This window comes from Panthera onca, chromosome B4 (assembly GCF_046562875.1).
Source record: "Panthera onca isolate mPanOnc1 chromosome B4, mPanOnc1 haplotype 2, whole genome shotgun sequence".
Classification (NCBI taxonomy): Eukaryota; Metazoa; Chordata; class Mammalia; order Carnivora; family Felidae; genus Panthera; species Panthera onca.
The window spans coordinates 122,018,775-122,040,420 of NC_138345.1; the positions used below are offsets into that span (position 1 = coordinate 122,018,775).

At 35.5% G+C, this 21,646-nt stretch overlaps 1 protein-coding gene across 2 annotated transcripts in view; it reads right to left on the bottom strand.

Moving 5' to 3' along the window:
• Positions 1–21,646, bottom strand: part of NUP37 (nucleoporin 37) — a 42,205-nt gene that overhangs the window by 20,325 nt on the left and 234 nt on the right. The window contains exons 1-5 of one of the 2 annotated variants that reach the window (XM_060656597.3): positions 20,767–21,187; positions 20,290–20,510; positions 11,498–11,622; positions 7,673–7,745; positions 5,883–5,977 (exon numbers count right to left, since the gene is read on the bottom strand). In XM_060656597.3, coding sequence (XP_060512580.1) covers positions 5,883–5,977; positions 7,673–7,745; positions 11,498–11,622; positions 20,290–20,445 — 449 coding nt within the window. In that variant the 5' untranslated portion in view covers positions 20,446–20,510; positions 20,767–21,187. Of the gene's footprint in view, positions 1–5,882; positions 5,978–7,672; positions 7,746–11,497; positions 11,623–20,289; positions 20,511–20,766; positions 21,188–21,646 lie in introns of those variants that run through there. The other variant, XM_060656596.3, reaches the window with a different exon arrangement.

Below are 21,646 nucleotides of genomic sequence, written 5' to 3' on the forward strand. Positions count from 1 at the left end.
TATAATAATAACTTTAACCTTCTTTTGATAATGCTGGGTCATAAGTCTGAACACGAGTAGTGACATTTTCCTGTGCATATGCATATACATACATATACGCATGTATGTGTGTGTATATATATATATGTGTAAATATTTACATATGGTGGACATGATGAGGGCCATAAAGGAGACGGTACCGAACATGAGGCTGAATGGCTAGCAATGCCATTGTTTACTTGGGAATTTCTTTTCTTAAACACATCTCCTGTCAGATGCTTTGTTTGGTGGTGGCAAGACGTGACAGGTACAGAGTTGTATTCATTCCTTCTCCTACTCACTCACTGAGTACTGCCACAAGGGCACTCAGATGCTATGATGACTGACTCTAAGGTAGTAAAGCAAAGCTGACCCTGAAAAATACCTTATTAGTGCAAAGGCCATAGCAATCTCCTCTAGAATAATTTTCCTTATCCTCTAGAAAAGTCTGTTTCTCTTTACTCTTCTTCCTCATCTGTAAACTACACTAATGAAGTAGGAAGAAGGAACATGACATCTTTTCAAGAACTGGTATAAAATGTTTTAGCAAAGGTATCTTTCAAACATTATAAACTCTACATAAGCGGAAGATAACACTTCTGCAGACGTGACTCTAACCACAATTGTGTCAATTTTATTAAGCCCTACAGAATGCTTAATTTTGAACAGAACACACAGGTTATCTGAATACTTACTTTTTCAGTAATATAAAAAGACGAAAACTTAAAAACTGTTAAACTGGAAACAGCATAATGTAGTGAGCAAGACTGCCTGGGATTCCCCTCTGTAAAAGGGGGAAAACCTACCACATAAGGGTTTTGAGGATTAAATGAATTAATCCATCAAATGAGAATGAAATTTAGAAATCCCACTAAAGGCGGGAGCATTTCAAGATACAAGATGAAGTTTTTGCAATCTTTGTTAGTATTCCATCCCATGGAATAACAGTGATTTATTTTGATACTATCGATATAAAAACTGATTGATTTCCATGAATATTATCCTTCCTTAGTTTTTCAACTTGACATCCTATAATACGTCTGTGTTATTTTTACTTTGAAAACATTATTTCCCTCTTTCACTTTTTTCTATTAAGATGGACATGAGTTTTAGTCAAATAACCGTAGTTTCACTCAGACACACTGAGTTATGACACTGCAGAACTCCAGATGGCACTATTTACATTGTACTTGATACAAACCATATCCCTGGAATCCTGAAATTTGGCAACCTTGTCTCTGCCTTATATTTTCCTATCATCTTGTTTTTCTGATATTCAACTTTATTCATTGTAAAGAGAGACAAAGACTACCTGAGTATATACACACCACACTTTTATTCTGTAACAATTAGTTTTCTTTTTTACAGAAATGTATAGTACAATTAAGGCACTAAAATAATTTTTTGTGAATAGATATTTTGATAGCTTATATTTTCTATGAGTTTCATTTATGACTGTATATGGGCATTATAAAATATTTATTTTAAAAAGGGGATATTGGGACTGATAAGAACTGCTGACTTAAATGAGAATTTTCTTATAAACCTACATAGATCACAGAATATAAAACTAGGTGAAATTTTAGATTACAATTTAATCTCTCATCTTCTATAATAACATTTCAGATTATGAGTAGCCCTGTGGTTCATTGTTTAAATTAATGAAGTTATATCACAGAATGTAGAGAAGTAAGAAAGAGCTGAAATAGTTTAGATACAAATATGTCTTCTCATGCCAGGTGAGTAAGAGTGCAGGTACTAGGGTCAGATTGCCTGATACTCCTGTTCCTCTACTTAACAGCTCTGTCCCTTTCCACAAATTACTTAGCCTCTCTTTATCTTATATCCCCATCATGTAAATGAGCATAAAAATAGTACTTATCTTAGAGTTGTTGTAAAAATTAATTAAATTTACATAGGTAAGTGGTGGTTAATATACAGTAAAGCACTCAATAAAATATTTAGTAACGTTTTTGCTTATTAATATTGTAATTCACTTATAGAAAACAAAATACCTTCGTCATTCTTGGAGAAGCCTGAAATGCCTTCCTCCGAAATGATTATTCACAGGTTTAAAAATAAGTCAATGATTACTGTTCACTGCCTTTCTACCTCCCTGTCAACCCCCAAAGGGGGACAAAAAAAAAGTCAGTGCTTACCAAGTACCTAGCTAGCATGGTGCCTGGCACATACTAGACATTTGATACTTGTCAACTGAATGGACTAGTCTATATATTAATTGAGTCTCAATACATTTGTTTGTCCTTTATACAAGTGACGATTTGTTAACAGATAGATTGACATGCTAGTACAAGTAAGAACTATCTTCATTTTGTCTGATTCAGAATTTGGCAATTTTCAATAAAATACATAAACTTTATGAATCTGTTCAGGGGATATACCGTTTTGAAATGATGTCCCTAAGGCCATAAATCTAGCTAATTATAATACTGTGTCTCTCTTGGAAATGACAAAGTCAAACATCAGAAAATATGCATAGATCAAAATATTTATTTTAAAAATTATTTAAGTTGGCATGGAGTCAGAAAGAAATATTCATTCTACCCTTTATAGTACAAAATGTTATCTTCTAAGCATTTTCTAGTTTTAGCTAGATATTGCTGAAGACTTTTGCAACAATATTTGTAAGGGATATTGGTTTGCAGTTCTCTTATAATGCCTGTGGTATCAGGATAATATGGGCATCATAGAATAGTTATAAAATGTTCCCTTCTCTTCTATTATCTATAAGCATTTGAGACACTGGTGTTGATTCTTCATTAAATGTTTAACAGAATTCACCAGTAAAGCATCCTGTCCTAGGTTTTCTTTGTTGGGATGCTTTTAATTACTGATTCAATCTCTTTTTGTTTGTTATAGGTCTATTCAGATTTTCTCTCTTTTCTTGAGTTTTGCGAATTTTGTGTTTCTGGGAATTTACCAGAATTTTATCTAGGTTAATTTGTTGGTGTGTAACTGTTCATAGCATTCTCTTAAAATCCTTTTTATTTCTGTAAGGTTGGTAGTAATGTCCCACTTTTTCTGATTTTTCTAATTGGAGTATTCTCTTGGTCTAGACAAAGGTTTGTCAATTTTGCTAAATCTTTTCCAAGAACCAACTTACAATGTCTTTGATTCTCTGTGGTTTTCTATTCTCTGCTTATCTCTGCTATAATCTTTACTTTCTTCCTTCTGCTATCTTTGCGTTTCCTTTGTTCTTTTTCTAGTTCCTTTAAGATATAAACTTAGGTTAATGATTTGAGTTCTTTTTTTTTTTTTTTTTAATATTTCTTTATTTTTGAGAGAGAGACAGAATATGAGCAGGGGAGGGGCAGAGAGACAGGGGGACACAGAATCTGAAGTAGGCTCCAGGCTCTGAGCTGTCAGTACAGAGCTGGATGTGGGACTTGAACTTGTGAACCATGAGATCATGACCTGAGCCAAGATCAAGAGTCAGATGCTTAACCACCTGAGCCACCCAGGCACCCCTGAAATGTTTTTCTATTGTAGTGTTCTCAGAATTCCTTCTTTCCTTTGTTACTATGAAAGTGTAGGATACCTACTACTCTTCCTTACTTTAAACTTCTTGATTTATGCTGTTTCTTTTAAAAGTTTTAATCTATATTGCTAAGCTTTTGGACCAAGACATTTGACTTTAATAGCCAATTGGAATTATCCTTTACTTCTGATTGGTGAACTAAGCTGACGAATTCTAAATTTAGCTCCTTAGCTACTGCTAAAATGATGTTATCAACCCCCAATCTCAGTGGCTAAGAAAAATAAGCATACATTTCTTGCTCATGAATCTGTAGGAAGCTCTATTTGATAATGCCACATGGGTCCATATTTGTTCTATGTGTTTCTCATTCTGGGACCAGTAGCTATCTAGGCCACTCTCATCTTACAGAAGACAGAGGACAATAGATCAAGACAAACCAGGTAAATCAGATAAAGTGTCTGTTTGTATCATACCAGCTAACATTTTGTTGGCCTAAACAAGCCACATAGCTAAGCCCAATGGAGTGGGAAAATCTCCTCCTTCCATGGGAGAGGGGAGGGAGAGTATTCATTTGCTGAACAATAACATCATCGATCGCAGTGTAGCAAAATAAGGCAATTAGGTGCAACAAAGTTTTTTTTTTTTAAAGTTAAATTTATTTAAAGGACTTACTTTGAAGTTAAGTCTTTCTCCTTTTTAGAACAATAATGTTCTTACTTTCAGAAAATGATGGTAATAATAAAAGGCAGTAGACCTTTTAAAATTCTTACTACTTGACAAAATAAAAAGTTGGCTACCCTTTTTCAGTCCCCAAAATTTTAGGACCATTTTACTAGTCTACAAAAATCCCCAATTCTACAACAAGAAAAAAAGTAATAATAGACCACTGAATGTAATCCCAGGTCTTTGGCTATTGTTCACTATTCAGAGGCTGTTCCTTGGCTTGCAAAGACGCTCATTTTCTCCCTTCTCAGGTTTCATTATTCCAAATGCTTGTGATTAGGAAAGTCCATGTGTTACAGAACTAAAATGTCATTATTTATATCTAGTGATCTAGTCTAACTTTTACCTTAAAAATGGTCCCATTTACTCTTCAGCTCTCTATACAAACTTGGTTTTGTAACATGTGAGGCCCTAAAATCTTAATGGCATGTAAATCTTTCATGTCCTTGACATGAAAATTTTAACAGGCAGTACATAAAGAATAATGGCCTATGACTCTGTAACTTTAAAAGGATGAGCTGTTATGATTAAAATTTAACAAGTTCCTCGTGGCTTTACTTCCAATGTGAAAAGACACATATTTAATGGTTTTATATATATACAAGTGTTTATGAACACTAATGATTTTGTCATCGCCTCATCAAACATTAAAACTATGTAAAATAACAGAGCTGTGGGGTATTTTTCCTCACAGTACTGTTAAAGCAAATGAAGTGATTGGCACTCCTATAGAATTCCCTCATTTCACTCCTGACTCCTCAGCTTATTTCCACCTCCTACTCTTCGTCTTATTCTTTACTTGTGATATTCTCCAGCTTTAGGCACTATTAAAAAATGTTATAGCTACCTCATCCATTCCAAACTTGGGGTGAGGTGGAAGAATATGATATTTAAACGCACTACATCTACAGGAAACCTTTATTTTTTATCTCAAAAAAATTTTTTTTAATGTTTATTTTTGAGAGAGAGAAAGAGAGAGAAAGAGAGAGAGAGAGAGAGAGCGCACACAAGGAGGGGAGGGGCAGAGAGAGAGAGAGACACAGAATCTGAAGCAGGCTCCAGGATTTGAGCTGTCAGCAGAGTCTGACTCAGGGCTTGAACTCATGAAATGCGGGATCATGACCTGAGCTGAAGTCGGTTGCTTAACCGACTGAGCCACCCGGGCGCCCCTACAGAAAACCTTTAATATAGAGACTTCCAAATTTGTCAGAATAGGAAATTTCCCATGAGTCTTAGTTTAGCAAATGAGATTTGCAATTCATTATTAAACAACTTTCAGACAGGATCTGTGAAATAACTTCACAGTATGGCAATTGCCTTTTAGTATCCTACTGATCTTACCCGATATTGGAGAATTTGACCCATTATATATTTAAATTTCATAAATGTACACATCTAAAATAAGAGGCAGAGAGGCACCTATGAGTCAGCAAGGGACGTTTCCATTAACTGGGATGAGAACTCAACTTACCAGTTGTGAAACTCATGTTTGTGTCATGCTTACAATTTAAACCAAGTATACTTCTTTTATAACATTTTATGGAGTATATATACAAATTAAATTTTCTCTAATTTTTCTAATGTAATTCTCATTAAAATAAGATGAAAATTGAAAAATGTGGCTTTAACATAAGCAACATACCTGCAGGTATGATCATCACTCACACTTGCAAGTTCTTGGCCCTCTTTGGGCTCAAACACCAAACCATTAATGAAATCTGAATGGCCCTCTAAAATCTGATAAAAGGAGAGAAGTTAATAAGTACACCGGAAAATAACCTACAATATTCCTACCTAATATTTTTACTTCACTGACTTAAAAGCTTTCACTGCATGCTTCCCTTTTCTATAAATATTTCTTAAGCAATTTGCTATTTTTAAAGCATGATTTATACACCCACTTTTCTGGAAGGTTTATCTTGGAAAGAAGCTGATCATTCAACACACAGCTATTAGCTTGATCTTTCTTTTCTAGTATGCATTTCTTACAAACACACACACACACACACACACACACACACACACACACACACACTTTTTTTACTGTACCTGTCCTCATATCACCTCCTCTTATTACATAAAGCTTAAGCAAAAATTAAAGCTAGAAGAACTTTCTAGGGGTACTGAGATAGAGTCCCCCTCAACTTTTCAACTCACATCTACTGCTCTGCACACTCTTTATCTAATAAACACATATGGATTTCACCTTCTAAGGTTTTTATTCACTTCCTCAATGTGACTGCCATCACCGGGGACAGTTAGTATTAGAAGCCTATAATCACAACAACCCAAAAATCCAGTTTTGTTTTGTGGCAAGAACATTTAAGCTCAAAGCTCATTTTAAAAAAAAAATTTTTTTTAAATGTTTGTCTATTTTTTGAGAGAGAGAGAGAGAGAGAAATGGAGCATGAGCAGGGGAGGGCAAAGAGAGTGGGAGACACAGAATCTGAAGTAGTCTCTAGGCTCTGAGCTGTCTGCACAGAGCTTCATGTGGGGCTTGAACTCATGAGCCATGAGAAGATCATGACCTGAGCCATGCTTAACTGATGCTTAACTGACTGAGCCACCCAGGTGCCCCTAAGATCTACTCTTAGCAACTTACAAGTATGTTAACACATACTGTTCATTATACTCATTATGCTGTACATTAGATTCCCAGAACTTATTCATCTTTTTTTGTTTTGTTTTGTTTTTGTTTTTTGAGAACTTATTCATCTTATAACTGGAAGTTTATACCCTTTGACCAACATCTCCCCATTTCCCCCATCCCCCAGCAACCACCATTATACTCTGCTTCTATGAATTTGCCTTTTTAAAATTTCACGTATAATTGAGATCATACGGTATTTGTCTTTGTCTTATTTTACAGGGTTATTTATTATACTAATAGAAAACATATATATAGGGCTTACTATACACAAAGCATTGTTCGAAATGTTTTACATGAATTAGCTCAGTCAATGCTTATGGTCCTTGAGGCAGATACTATGATTATCCCCATTTTACAGATAAGAAACTGAGCACAAAGAAATTGGGAACTTGACCAGTCACACTGTTACTAAAGTGGTAGAACTGGGCTTCAAACCCTGGTAGTCTGGCTCCTGTGTCTGTGATCTGAAGCCCTTTTAATCCCACCTTGCCCTATGCTGTGCTAGCTGTTGGTTCCCTTCAAGTCTGACTCAACTCTATGTGTGTTCATGTCTATTACTCTACTACTGTACTGAAATGTGAATTTCTAATTTTCATTCATGTGCTGTGCCTATGTAATATTTTAATAAATGCTACCAGATTTATAACCTATAGTCCTTACTATAGCCTAAAACAGAGTCAAGTAAAGATGACATTAAATGTCATTTTAAATTGAGATAAATTCAATTAAAAAAGTAAAAGTAATACATGTTTTAAAATTGAGAGTTATACTTGTCAACATACCTTGTATTCATTTTTATCCTGAAGGTCTGAAGTAAACAACCTTATTTTCATATCAGCAGCTGAAGTACAAAATCTAGAAGTAAAAAAACAAGACCCAACACAAATCAGTAATTAGAGCTACAAGTAGAAGAAACAAGGACAAATCTCACATATATAATGTCAAGTGAACAAAGCAGGGCAAAAAAAAAAAAAAGGATATTATTATTCCATTTGTATGAAAGTTCTTAGGTAGGAAAAAATAGTTGATAAAATAGCTGATAAAACTACAAAAAAAAACCTCAAGAAGATAAATGATTGCCACAATAATCATGAGAATAATTACCTTTAAGGAGAAGGGAGGTTAAGTAGGAAGGGGGAGGGGGAGACCTTAGGTACTGGCAATGTTTTCTATTGCCTTCCATGGGTGGTCATTACATGGGTGTTTGTTTTACAATAATCATGTTAAACTGCACATGTACTTTTTTTTTTCTTTTGTACCTTTGGGCACATATGCTATATTTTGTAACATACAAATTAAAGATAAGAAAAAAATAAAAAAAACCCCAAAGCTTATAGTACCTAATTCTTTGAATTTGTCCCATTATTGTTTTGGATATTCATACTTTCCCACTCAGAGGAAACTCTAGAACAGACTTGCTACAACATTACTAATGTGAGGGTCTTCTAAAGTAGATTTCCCCATAGTGATGTCATAAGAAATCATTTAAAAATCTCTCACCAAAATATCATTTCTAAAATAGAAAAAGGCTATTTTAGAAGGTTTTTAAAATAAATATCTCAAGCAAAAGGGTTTATAAAGAAGGTATTAGTTAAGAATAAGGCCAAGTTCAGTAAAAACATCAAAGAATACAGGCCTTACAGGGACAAAGATTATTTACTTAAAAAAGAATTAATGAAAGAATCTCCTTAAGATTAAAAGAGGGGTGCCTGGGTGGCTTGGTCAGTTGAGCATCTGACTCCTGATTTCAGTTCAGGTCATGACCCCAGGGCTGTGGAAGTGAGCCTGGCAGCAGGCTCCATGCAGAGTATGGAGCCTGCTTGAGACTCTCATTCTCTCTCTCTCTTTCTCTCTCTCTCTCTCCCCCTCTCCCTCTGCCCCTCTCCTTGACTTGTGTGCATGCTCTCTAAAAAAACCCAATTTTTAAAAATTAATAAATAAAATTAAAAGATAAAACACACATACAAAACTTTATGGAAAATCTTGTGGTGTTCTACTTTTCTCCAAACTTTGCTGCTTAACTTTATACATGGTAAGTATATTTACATCATCCTTTAATAAACCATAAAGACTCAGAGAACAGAGGTAAGGTGAAGAGTTACTCTCCAGCAAATGTGAAAGAAAAGCAGTGGGGATGAACAGAGAGAGAGAGGCGGAGAGAGAGAAAGAACTGACGGTAACTAAATGCTAAAGATAAAACACTAGGAATGGGTTCTTTCTAACTATAAGTTAACGATGGTAAGACAGACAGAAAGTTATATACCTCAGTCATCTTGATAGACCACTCTTCAGTCATGAAAAAAATAATATCTACTTTGGATTATAAATATAAAAAAGTAAAGTAAGAAATATAAAAAATACAGTTTAATCACAACTGTGTAAAACTATTTATGAAAAAAATAGAGTACTGGGTGTGTAGATGGCCTTTAAAAATGTTTCTGTATATTCCAAATTTGATACAGTAAATGTGTATTATTTTTAAAATAAAAATAAATAATTTATTTAAAAACAAAATTGTGCTGCCAGCTTGCTCTAAAAATACTGTCTTTAAAATTAATGGCTAGTTAATGTGCCAAGTTTATTATACATATTTGTAGAGTTCTCCCCAAAATTTGAGGCTGCTTATCAAAAAGCAACGACAAAAAAGATGAAACAGTATAGCATATCCATTAAAAGGAGGACAGGAAAACAGGCACCAAGCAGAACCATGGGAAGAACAGTTTCTACAGCTTTAAAAACCTGCTAGCGAATGCAAAGAGACTGCCTGACTCTTGTTTAGCTTCAGATTCTGTGAACACTTCCTTTTAATATAAAAGGAAATGAACAGCAAACTGGCTGCTGACAATGACTTATGTATGTTAACAAGCACTGTCGTGTGGATTATTTAAAATTCAGTTAGCTAAAACCTGTAAGCTTCTAGAAGAAAACAGCACATCTTCACAATCGTTGTTGCAGGCAACCATTCTGTAGTTAGGAAATAGAATGCATATGAAAAAGTGCTCAACATCATGAGTCATCAGGGAAATGTCATTGTGGTACTAACCAAATTAAAGACTGACAACAATTAAACGTTTTAGAGTTGGTAGAGGAAGTGGAACATCTTTAGATTATTGGTGGGCACATAAAATGGTAGAAGCACTATGGAGACTGGTACTTTTTAAAAAATGTTAACATACATCTATCCTCTGATTCTACTCTGATTCTCTTAAGAGTAGGAGCAATTCTACTCCTAAGAGAAATAAAACCATATATCTACTAAAAGCTGTATATAGGGACGCTCAAACAACTTTAGTCATAATAGCTAAAAACTGGATACTGCCCTAGTGTTTATTTACAGGAGAATGTTACAAACAAATAGTGGTATTTATACAATGTAATGGAATGCATTACAAAGTAACAAAATAAATGAAAAGAAAAAGAAAAGAACCACTGGTACTCTTAACACGGATAAATCTCAAAAACATCACACTAGACACAAAAAATACATTCTATATGATTCTATTTACATGAAGTTCTAGAATAGGCAACACTCATTTCTGAAAATTAGATCAATGGTTGCTTTGGCAGAGGATGGGGTACATGGATTGACTGGGAAGGAGCATAAAGAACCTTTTGAAGTGATGGAAATGCTATGTATTGCCAGCATATGGGTTATGCAAGTATACGCATGTCAACACTGATCAAATGGTACTCCCAGAAACTGAGAATTTCACTGTTTTCAAATTATCCCTTAATTAAAAAAAATTAGGTTAGCTCAGTAAGAGCTAACTTATGGCTGCTAAGCTGTTTACTAAAAGAAGACCTATCTTTTAGATTTGACATCTGTGGAAGCAAGGTTAGTGTTTTGCAACAAGCACTAAATAACCTGACATATTATTATTGCCTTTGTGGAGAAGGCCTCAGCAGGTAGTGTCAAGATGTTTCTCAAAAAGCAATTGTTCTTTTCTAATGTTTTCATAAAAACTGAAGCTCAAGTATTAGAACTGCCGCTTTATATACTGTTAAACATGTACATGTGACATTGGCCTATGTGTGCAGCAGTAAGTTTGATTAATGACTCAACCACATTTACTTATTTCAACAGAGTTGTACTTTCAGTAAGTAGTGAACTCAGTGAAGAATCTGTGAAGACCTCAAATGATTTAGGTGAAACTCAAGTAAAGCCCAAACATATTCTCAAAGTACCACTACCATGTTGCATATTTAAATCACATATTCAGATAATAAGCCTAAATTACAAAATAATGGTCAATGTTAAAATTGCTAATGTCTAGGGGCGCCTGGGTGGCTCAGTCAGTCGAGTGTCTGACTTTGGCTCAGGTCATGATCTTGTGGTTTGTGGGTTTGAACTCCGCATGGGGCTCTGTGCTGACAGCTCAGAGCCTGGAGCCTGCTTTGGATTCTCTGTCTCTCTCTCTCTCTGCCCCTCCCCTGTTCATGCTCTGTCTCTGTCTCAAAAAGAAATAAAACATTAAAAAAAAAAAAAAGCTAATATCCAAAAGTGGGGAAAAAGGAAATGGAGAAGAAATGTCCTTATGACCAAAGGCTTCAGATCACTTACAACAAAGGACATTAATAAATACTGCATTTAATAGTTTTAAACTTACTTGATTATTGGAGGCAATGAATCAAGTCTAGTTTCTGGGCTCCAAGCTATGCCATCAACCCTGACTCCATGCTGAAATGTTCGTAGCGTTTTATACTGAATTCCGTCCACGTCTGCTTCTTCTTCCTAAACATACATAGTAAATGTTTTAATAAGTTATGAGAACAAACACTATAACACCCCATTTCGTTATAATGAAGAATTTATCAGGAGGCCATATATATTCTTTTGTAAGTTCAAAAACAAATTAGATACTGAGATTTAAGTGATTTACTGAACAATGATGACAAAAATCGATAAAACTTTCTAAGCCTCAAAGAATAACTCTCTAGGGCTACTAAAAATAAACAGTGAACATGTTATACTTTATCTTACTTAGAAGACATTTTATTCCTGATAGTAAACATATTTCACACCAAATGCAATGAAAATTGAATCCTCTAAAAATCAAAATATTCTAGGTAAATGAGTTACCATACATAATCGAACTGACAATATTAAAAAAATACATACCGAACATAAAGTTTTGGTTATGTACAAGATAATGCCTCAGTCATTACAATGAATATCAATAATTTTCACATAGTATTATATATGGCACTATACATGTATAAGATGTTACAAATTGTTCATCTAATACTATTACAGTCTATGAATAGTGAATATGTTGATACAATCTGGTTAGTCTTTTGGATTCTAGGTTAGATGTTTAATTAAAGTCAGCTTATTTACCCGCTCAGTACTAGTAAAATGATTTCTGTTTATCTTCATGGGAAGAGGAGGAAGAAAAAATGAATTTTGAAAAGCCAAGTCATCTAGGTCTGGCAATATGGACGTTCACCTGAAAAGCTTTCCCATTATAAAAATAATGCAAAAATCCAAGTCCAGGGAAGCAACTGAGCACTTAGGCATGCAGCTATCTTAAGTACTTCTGCCCACATCCAATAACTAACTGCTTGTTTGCGAGGCAAAAAGACAAAGCTTAGTGCCTGCACAAAGAAGGATGATTAAAGACTTCTGCATAGATCCAGGACTTCTAAAGGGGAAGTAGGAATAAAACCAAAAAACCGAAACTACTATGCAAAATGTCTACCATGGGTGAAGGCTAAGAAAGAGAAATGCCACTTACAAGAAAATCTCAACCATAAACTGGTCCTCACATGAGTTTGGGGCCTGAATTCACACTAACTATGTGCTTCAGAAAATAACATTTTAAAATGACCATATGTTGGTAGTGGCCCCAAGCACTTGGCAGACAAAAGCAAATTCTCTTTGGATGAACTACCTCTACCCAGGTCTCAAAAAGTTCCCACAGATATGGTTCAATCAAATATGATCTTACATGCATGCACTCATATACGTGGAAAAAAAATATCACAAACACAAATATGAGTAAGCAACAAGAGATTACCAAAAATGATTAGGCAGATTTTAAAAAGAACCAAACAAAAAATTTAGATGAAAATACCATAATGGAAAAAAAAAAAAAAATCAATGCTTAGAGCAGCTGGAAGACAGATTTGAAAAAAATTACTCAGAATGGAGCAAAGTGAAGACAACAAGAGAAAAGGGATTCAATGAAAAGGTCTACCACGTATCTAATTGGGGCTATAAAGGAGTGAATAGAGGGAATGAGGGAAGAGGCAATATTTGAAGAGATAATGACAAAGGATCCTCTCCATACTTGATGACAGGCACCAATATGCACATTTAGAAAGAAAAATACATCCCATTTGGCTTAAATAAAAAATCTGCAGGCAGATACAACATAGTGAAGCTTCAGAATATACACACAAACTCTCATGATATAAATTTGTGTGTATATGTATATACACATTGAGGGAGAGAGTGGTGGGGAGGGAGAAGGCCAGGTGTGTGTGTGTGGGGGGGGGGGGGGTAGGGGGAGGTGTCAGGAACAGCAGCCAGAAGAAAAGACAGGTTCCCTACACAAGAGATTTCCTATAAAAGGACAACCATGGACTTCTCAGCAGAAACAACAAATGCATGAAGATACTAGAATAAGAGCTCCAAAATGATGACTGAAAAACACTCTACAACTAAACACTTCAAGAATGAAGCTGTACTAAAGATATTTTCAGAAAAACAAAAACCAAGACTTAGCATCAATAAACTCTCACTGAAAGATCTAAAGCAGATGGTGGCAACCAAGGTTGTGCAAAATCTGACCTCTGGCTTGTTTTTGTAAGGCCCATGAGATGAAAACCATTTTTAGATTTTTAAGGAGTTGTAAATAACTATGAGTAATTTGCAACAGACACCTTAAGTGGCTGGAAAAATGTAAAATATTAGAAATTATTTAGTAGTAAATAACTTAACAGTAAAAATTTAGTAGTAAAGTTTTTCTTATAGTAAAGAATGTGTTTTCAGGTGAAGAAAAATGATCCCAGAAGGAAGGCCTGAGATGTAAGAAAAAGCGAGTAAAAACTCAAAGGCAAGCAGGTGGGTTGATCTAAACAAATATTAGCCACATAAAACACTTAAATTCGTGTGTTAAAGTGAAAAGAAAAATGACAGAACTAAAACATGACAGTAATAGAAGTCTGGAGGGTGTGGTAATAGTTCAGTCAAAGATCCTTATTTTGTTCATGAAGAAGTTAAAGATATTAATTCTGACTTTGTCTAATTAAGTGTGTATGTTAAAGTGTCTTTGGTAACCATTAAAAGAAACAGCATGTACAACCTCCAAATTAACAGGGAAGAAAACAATGAAAGGAGGTAACAAAACACAAGCAGAAGACATAAGAATATGCGTATTGGCAAGGTTTTCAAGAGTAAAAAACAAAAAGTAACCCAAATAGCCAACAGAAGAATAGATTAATCATGGTATATTTGTGTATCATATAACAATGGAAATAAATGAACTTTGACATGGAGGAATCTAACAAATACAATGGTAAGAGCAACATACTGTAGAAGAACAGAATACAGAATAATTTCATTAAAACAAAGGTTAAAACATGAAATACAATACACTGATTTGTAACACCTACATATATGGTAATTCTATAAAGAAAACAAAGAATCCCCAACATAAAATTTCAGACTCTTGGGGGTGAGAAGGAAAGGCCGTAAGGGGAGAACACCCAGAGGGCTTTGAGGGAATTGCTAATGTTCCATTGCTTAAGCCAGGTTGTGGGTATACAGGAACATATTTTCTTCTTCTTCTTTTTTAAAATATTTGTTTATTTTGAGAAGGGGTGAGGGGCAGAGAGAGAGGGAGAGAGAATCCCATGCAGGCTTTGCACTGATAGCCCCTATGCGGGGCCCAGCCTCACCATGAGATCATGACCTGAGCTGAAATCAAGTGCTGGATGCTCAAGTGACTGAGTCATCCAGGTGCCCCTATTTTATTATTCTTTATACTTTTTATAGATAATACATATTTTAAAATACTTTTTATAGGCTTAAAATATTGTGATTTAAAAATAAGTAAATCCTTGTCTTGTTAATTAAATCAATACCCTAACTGGTCTAGAGACTCCAGCAAAATTTTTCATGACAAATTTGCCCAAGGAATCCTCTGTATTAAGTGGCTGTAGTTACCTTTTGTAAGTTATCCTTTATAATTCTTTTATAATTTTATAAAATTCTAACATCAAGGCAAAAAAATCCAGAGCAGGTGAAACTTGTTATTTAATGAATACATATGTCTACATAGATAGGAATATTACCTAAAGGCCTGTTCTAAGAACTCCATTCATCCTGAATCTAAATGCAAAGTTTCAGGGACGCCTGGGTGGCTCAGTCAGTTAAGCATCCGACTTCGGCCCAGGTCATGATCTCACAGTCCATGAGTTCAAGCCCCGCATCAGGCTCTGTGCTGACAGCTCAGAGCCTGGAGCCTGCTTCAGATTCTGTGTCTCCCTCTCTCTGATCCTCCCCCATTCATGCTCTGTCTCTCTCTGTCTCAAAAATAAATAAACATAAAAAAAAAATAAATGCAAAGTTTTAGAGTGTGTACTTAAAGTGAATCCTATTGGATGTGTAGATTTTTTCCAGGATAGCCTTTGGGATCCTTAGCAAAGCCATTTCACAGATACATTACACAGGGTTTTCTCTAAATAATTCAGATGCCCCTTGAAAATAACTTTAAATTTCAGATGAACTTAGAGTTAACAACAAAAAGTTTTTCCATAAATGAAAAAAAGGAGATAGAAATGTACTTATCAAGGAAAGAAAAACACTGTCAACTTTTATTACTTCATAATCTGTGTGTATAATAACTGTATAGCTAACAGCCAGATATGCCAAGGCAGCAACCACCAAGCAATTTTAAAATAAGGTTAAGAGCCTAATCATAGCTGACTTCATAGTTTGGGTTACATCTATTTTTCCACACTGGACAAATCAATCTTCTAAAAATGAAGTTTCACCATCAAAACACACTTTACTTTGTGACTGTAACAACAGTGTTGACAATTGGGTTCTATAATTTGTTACCCATAGTATATATGGAGTTATTGGGTGGCCGGTGGAGATAAAGAAACCCAGGGACTGTATACCCTGAGCTTTATGTATTACCAGTGAAACCTTTTTTCCTGGCAGCAATGTCTGCCATGGAGCCAACTAAAAGGCTAGGGTGTGTGTGTGGTATAGGCAGAGACGAATGTTATTTTAGGTTTAGTTTGGGGTGTAGGCAGTATTGTATAGGAAGGAAATTAAGACACTTTGGAAAACTTGCTACAGTACAAATCATTATATAAGGCTCTGGCGTATTTGAGGTTGGGACAAAGCCAGGTTGATTGAAAGGGCTATTCTAAGGGTTTGAAATTGGTAGGCCTTCCCACCACACCCATTTAAGGCCAAACACAGAATTTAGTCAGATGAGACTGTAAAAGTTTACCTAGTCCACTTCTTTCATCTCACACTTGAATTTATAGAACATCTGAAGAGAGTTTGCACAACCCTTCTCTGCACATTCGGTGACAGGAAATTAGCTACTTCTTGGGGGGAGCTTATTCAACTCAGGGTAGTTCTGATTAGAAGAGTTCTCTTTAACGTTAAACCTAACTCTGTTCCCATGTAAATTCTATTCACTGCTCCTGCCTTCTGGAACCATATGGATTAAGTCTACTTCAGTGATGGCCAAGTGTCTGGCCACAGCTGATCTCTCCTTAGGTGAATGCACTCAAAGAGCAGATTCAGCATCGGTCTTAAAGCGCTATTAAGCCACAACTCAACTCAGAATTGACAAGTTACACAAAATACATCTACCATTCTGAGTCTAATCCCTCTTTCACATGATGGTTTCAAACATTTTAATAGCATTCTGAAATCTGTCTTCGAATACATCATCTGCTTTGCATCATAATATACACTGCTGAGAACTGAAGTAAACATTAAACAACCTGTGAATTTATACAGGAGAATATAGAGCTATACTGTCCAGCATGGTAGCCACCAGTCACATGGGGTGATTAAGCACCTGAAATACAGCTAGTTCAAAACCGTGTATATTTTATAAAGTGCAAAATCCACACCAATACAAAATATCTCATAAATTAAAAATTTTTTTTTTAATGTTTACTTTTGAGAGAGAGAGGCAGAGCGTGAGCCAGGGAGGGCAGAGAGAGAGGGAGACACAGAGTGTGAAGCAGGCTCCAGGTTCTGAGCTGTCAGCACAGAGCCTGATGAAGGGCTTGAACTCACAAACTGCGAGATCATGCCCTGAGCTGAAACCAGATGCTTAGCTGACTGAGCCACCCAGGAGCCCCTCATTAATTTCTCATATTGGTCACACATGAAATATTTTGGATACAATGGGTTAAAAAAAAAACATTAAAATTAATTTCACCTGGTTTTTACTTTTAATGTGTTTGCTATAACACTTAAATTTATATACCTGTGGCTCACATTGTATTTCTACAGGACAGCATTGAATTTGGCAGTTAATCATTGCACTGACTCATGGTGAACATCCAGGTGACTAAAAACTATAAGTCACAATTGTCTCTTCTAGCTTTAGCAGTCTATCATTTCAAGACTTTATTAATTTTTAGCTTGTTCAACTTGGTCCATTAATCCGATCTATTAAAGAATAGCTCAATTCTAAGTACAGTGTCTGGCAAACAATAGGTGCTTAATAAATACTTGTTAAATGCAGTTTATCATCAAAGCATTAGGTATCCTTGTCAGCTTCATGTTCTATATAAATTCAATGAGCTTGTTTAAATCAAATGTTCTCATTCAAATCCCAGTAAGGGTCCCGATGCATTACTGGTGACCCTTTGAATAGACTAGAAACTTTCATGTTTCCTCCACCCTTTGCACATAGGAGTTTTTAGAGCAGTTTTCTTACTGCATTGTTTTATGTTTAAACATCTTGAGGTCAGAGTCCTTGCTTTTTTAACATGTGTTACCAGTTCCCAGCACCTGATTTGCACTTAATACTTGACAAATACATGACATCAATTAACAGTACCATCATTCAGCTCAAATTTCCATATTCAAAAGAACACCATAAGATTCTGAAAAATGCTTTGTTGAAATTTAAACCTAGTGCACTGTTTCCTAAGAGTCTTAGAATGAGGATTGCCTTTCCAACAGGAAAGTGGAAAGCTTTCAATTCAATTTACCTTTACTTCATGTTGTCTCAGACAAGAGGGAGGCAGAAATTGGATGCTATGAAACTTGAAGATTCTAACATGAGAAAACACAATGTTTAATAGTGTTTAATTAGATAAAAAAAACTTTAAAGGGAAGCAATAATTTATTCTGAATCCTCAAACACAGATTATTGGGATTCAATTCTCTTGCAGAACTATTTGAAATATGGCTGCAACCTGTCTGAACAGCACAGAGGGAAAAGAACAGGGGTTTAGAACAAAGGTCTAGATCTTGTTTTTTTATTTACCAGTCATTTACAAATCCCTGAATTTCTTTGAAGTAAAATGGAAACTCTATGAGGTCAGGGACAGTTGTTTAATTATATCTCCGATACTTGGCACAGAATATTTGTGTTCGTTACTTGCCAAATTAATAAAATCCAATTCTTTCTTTAGGTAACTTGGCTGTAAGACCTAGATTGCCAATCTGACAGGTCTGAAGATGAACAAGGACAATGTGCAAGACATGACAGAGCAATACAAATGTTTTTGTAAGTTCTCTTCTCGTTTTGTCTTTTGCTTTCATTTTCTCTCTGCCACTCATCACCTCTGCCTTTCTTCTTAATTTTTTTCTCCCTTCTTGACTTTCTCATTTCCTAGCTGGACATAAACAAAAGATTAAGGTATACTTTTTCAGTATTTTTTTTAAACACAATTCTATGTTTACAGCTATTAATTTTAAAAGTAATGAAGTAAAAGTTTCACCTGTAAGGAGCTGCTCTATTCTTTCGTAGGTTAGTAGCCTACACTGGAAAGATGGTTTTTCCCTCAATCTTTTTCAAGAGTGTGTTATTTCTCTTAATAATGTGGACTTTTTTTGATCCTAACCAAGTAGTCCAGCTAGTCAGACCGAGGGTCACTTAGTGTGAAAGCGAGCACTTCCTATCCCAACCTTAAGAGACAACGTGGGACAACGTAAGACCTCCTGTATTCTACTCAGACACCAAAAAACTGAAGCCTTTAATTCATACTTTCTCCTTAGGATAAATACTCATGCAGTCTAACTTTGTATAACTTTATATATTTATTGCATTGCAAAATGCTAAATTGCATTTATGATGCCAAAACATTGTAAGATACTGAACTGCTTCCCAAGTAAAAGAGAAAATAATGTTTATAAACAGTATGGGAGTGGTAAAGTTACTTTAAATCTTTGAAAACTGATCACTGCCAAATTACCTCATTGATTAATCTTAACGTGAGAAATACTGTTCTATGAATAATATTCCGGTAAGTTAAGGATTAGCCAAGATTTCTGAGAGTTGAACTCTCATTGTTTAGACTCTTCCACATGTGGAACTATTTCCTGTGAGAAAACATGGTGTGTGCTCATCAGAAACAATCTTGCTTTGGTGATTAAATATGGGCCTGTGCTAGGGGGCAATGCTGACCAAATCAATGACAGTTAAAACATATGTGTGTGTGTGTGTGTGTGTGTGTGTGTGTGTGTGTGTGTGTGTGCATTAAATGTGCCAGATGCCTTCCAGGAACTTCTCATGTACTAACTCACTACATTCTCATAACACCCCATTAAGTATTATTTTCATCATTTTTATAGAACAGAGGTTAAGTACCTGCTCAAGGTCATATAGCTATTAAGAGGTAAAGCCAGGTAGGAGTAAAAATCTAAGCATTTTGGTGCCAGAGCTCATTGTCTTAATGACTGTGCTAAATTGTCTGTTCAATTAATATGGTCTCATACTTTGTACACTCTAGATGTATGCTTTAGATGTATGAGAAGCAAGAGAGCATATGAATAGAAAAGCTGAATATCCTGACAGCTGGAAAATCTCCTGGAGTACGATTTTTAAGACTTGTTTCCTAAGTCAAAGTGGAATGTAGAAAAACTAGATTAATTACTTAGAATTCATTTGTTTCCCTGTACATACCAAATGTTCAGTTACTCACAACCTTCAATTACTAGGATATTGCATTTCTAAACATGAGGCAAAAGAGAAGCCTTACAGTCTTTTTTCACTACTTATTTAATGTTTCCACAAGTCTCAGGCATATATTACTGGAATATCTTCCTCTGTAGTTCTTCATATCATTTTTTTTTTCTTACATTCAAACTCAATATGCTTTCCAAATTTAGCCAAAGTTTACCAAAAAAATTTTTTAAGCTCTGAAATAGCTGCACTGTCATTCACTGAGTTTGTACACTAACCTGAAATGTACACGTGCCAATGACCACATAATTACTGCCACCATATGCAATTAGGTTTCCTGAATCCCCACTCTCAAAGGGATTAAATTCTACCACATGCACATAATCTTCACAATCCACAGTGTAGGCAGCATTTCTTGTGGCATCTTGCTTCATCTTGTATGTCAATACTTGAACAGTTGTAAAAATAAAATAGCCTTCTACTGGACAAGGTCACGAAACTGTGGATGATAGCACAGACACAGTTAAGACAGAAACCATCAACGTGTTAGTCACTTTCAGCAAATAAAATAAGGACATGGTGTTTCAGATGCCAGAGACAGCTAAACAATTTCAAGTACTTCTTTAAATACTTTATGAGTGATACCTGCAGAATATATCATAATATCCTGTTCAGATGACCTAAAAGATATAGTAAGTACTTGGAAGATGTAACCACTGTAATAAATATATTCATAAAAATTAATGATACTTAACATTTACGAAGCACCACTTGTAAGTTCCATGTTGAGGATTTAACTGACATCAGGACACCTATATTTGCAAACTTAAGAGGAAGGTACTACTTACAGTTCCCATTTTACAGAGAAAGAAATGGAGACTTTAATAGGTTAGCTGCCAAGCTCCTAAGACGAGACAGCATTTAAAATACTTTACTATGTGTTGGACACCAGTGCTAGAGAAGTAAAACACAGCCCTCCACCTTGAAGATTACAATATCCGGTAATGGTCATGATTCAGTGTGAAAAGAGCAATAAAATAAGCAGATCCAAAATAGAGGATCTGGAGGAAGGAGTGCCGAAATGTGTGACATAAAGATAATATTCATAAAACTAGGCACAAAATTACAACCAGCCTGTCATGGCCTGGTGTGCACTGTGGAAGCAGCATTCCCAGACGAAGCAGCATTCCCAGAGATTTAGGGATCTAAAGAGGTCTTTTTTTCTCTTAACTGGATGCAGGAGTTGTCCTGAGAACAGTTGGGCTCAGTAACAAACACATCAAGAACCTGATAAGTATTTATTGAGAATCAGAGGAATCCCACCTCAGGGAGCCTATAAAATAGTAACCATAGGAGAGGGGATCCGGGACTGAGCAATAGTTAAAGGTGACCAGCAGGTGGATGCCCTCAGAGGCAGCGCCGTTTCAGAAGTGGAAAATATTCGAGGTCAGGAAACTTGGTTCCCTATTCCTCGTTAAACTAGTGCCCAATCTCACTACATTCTCAGGGTTTTACTGTACAAGGCGGGCTGGACTTGTCCTCTAAAACTGGAGGGGAAAAGACGGAAGGAACAACTGAAGTCCTCTCAAAGAACCCCAACACCTCTCCCCAGGCAGGCAAGTCCCGCGAGACCCC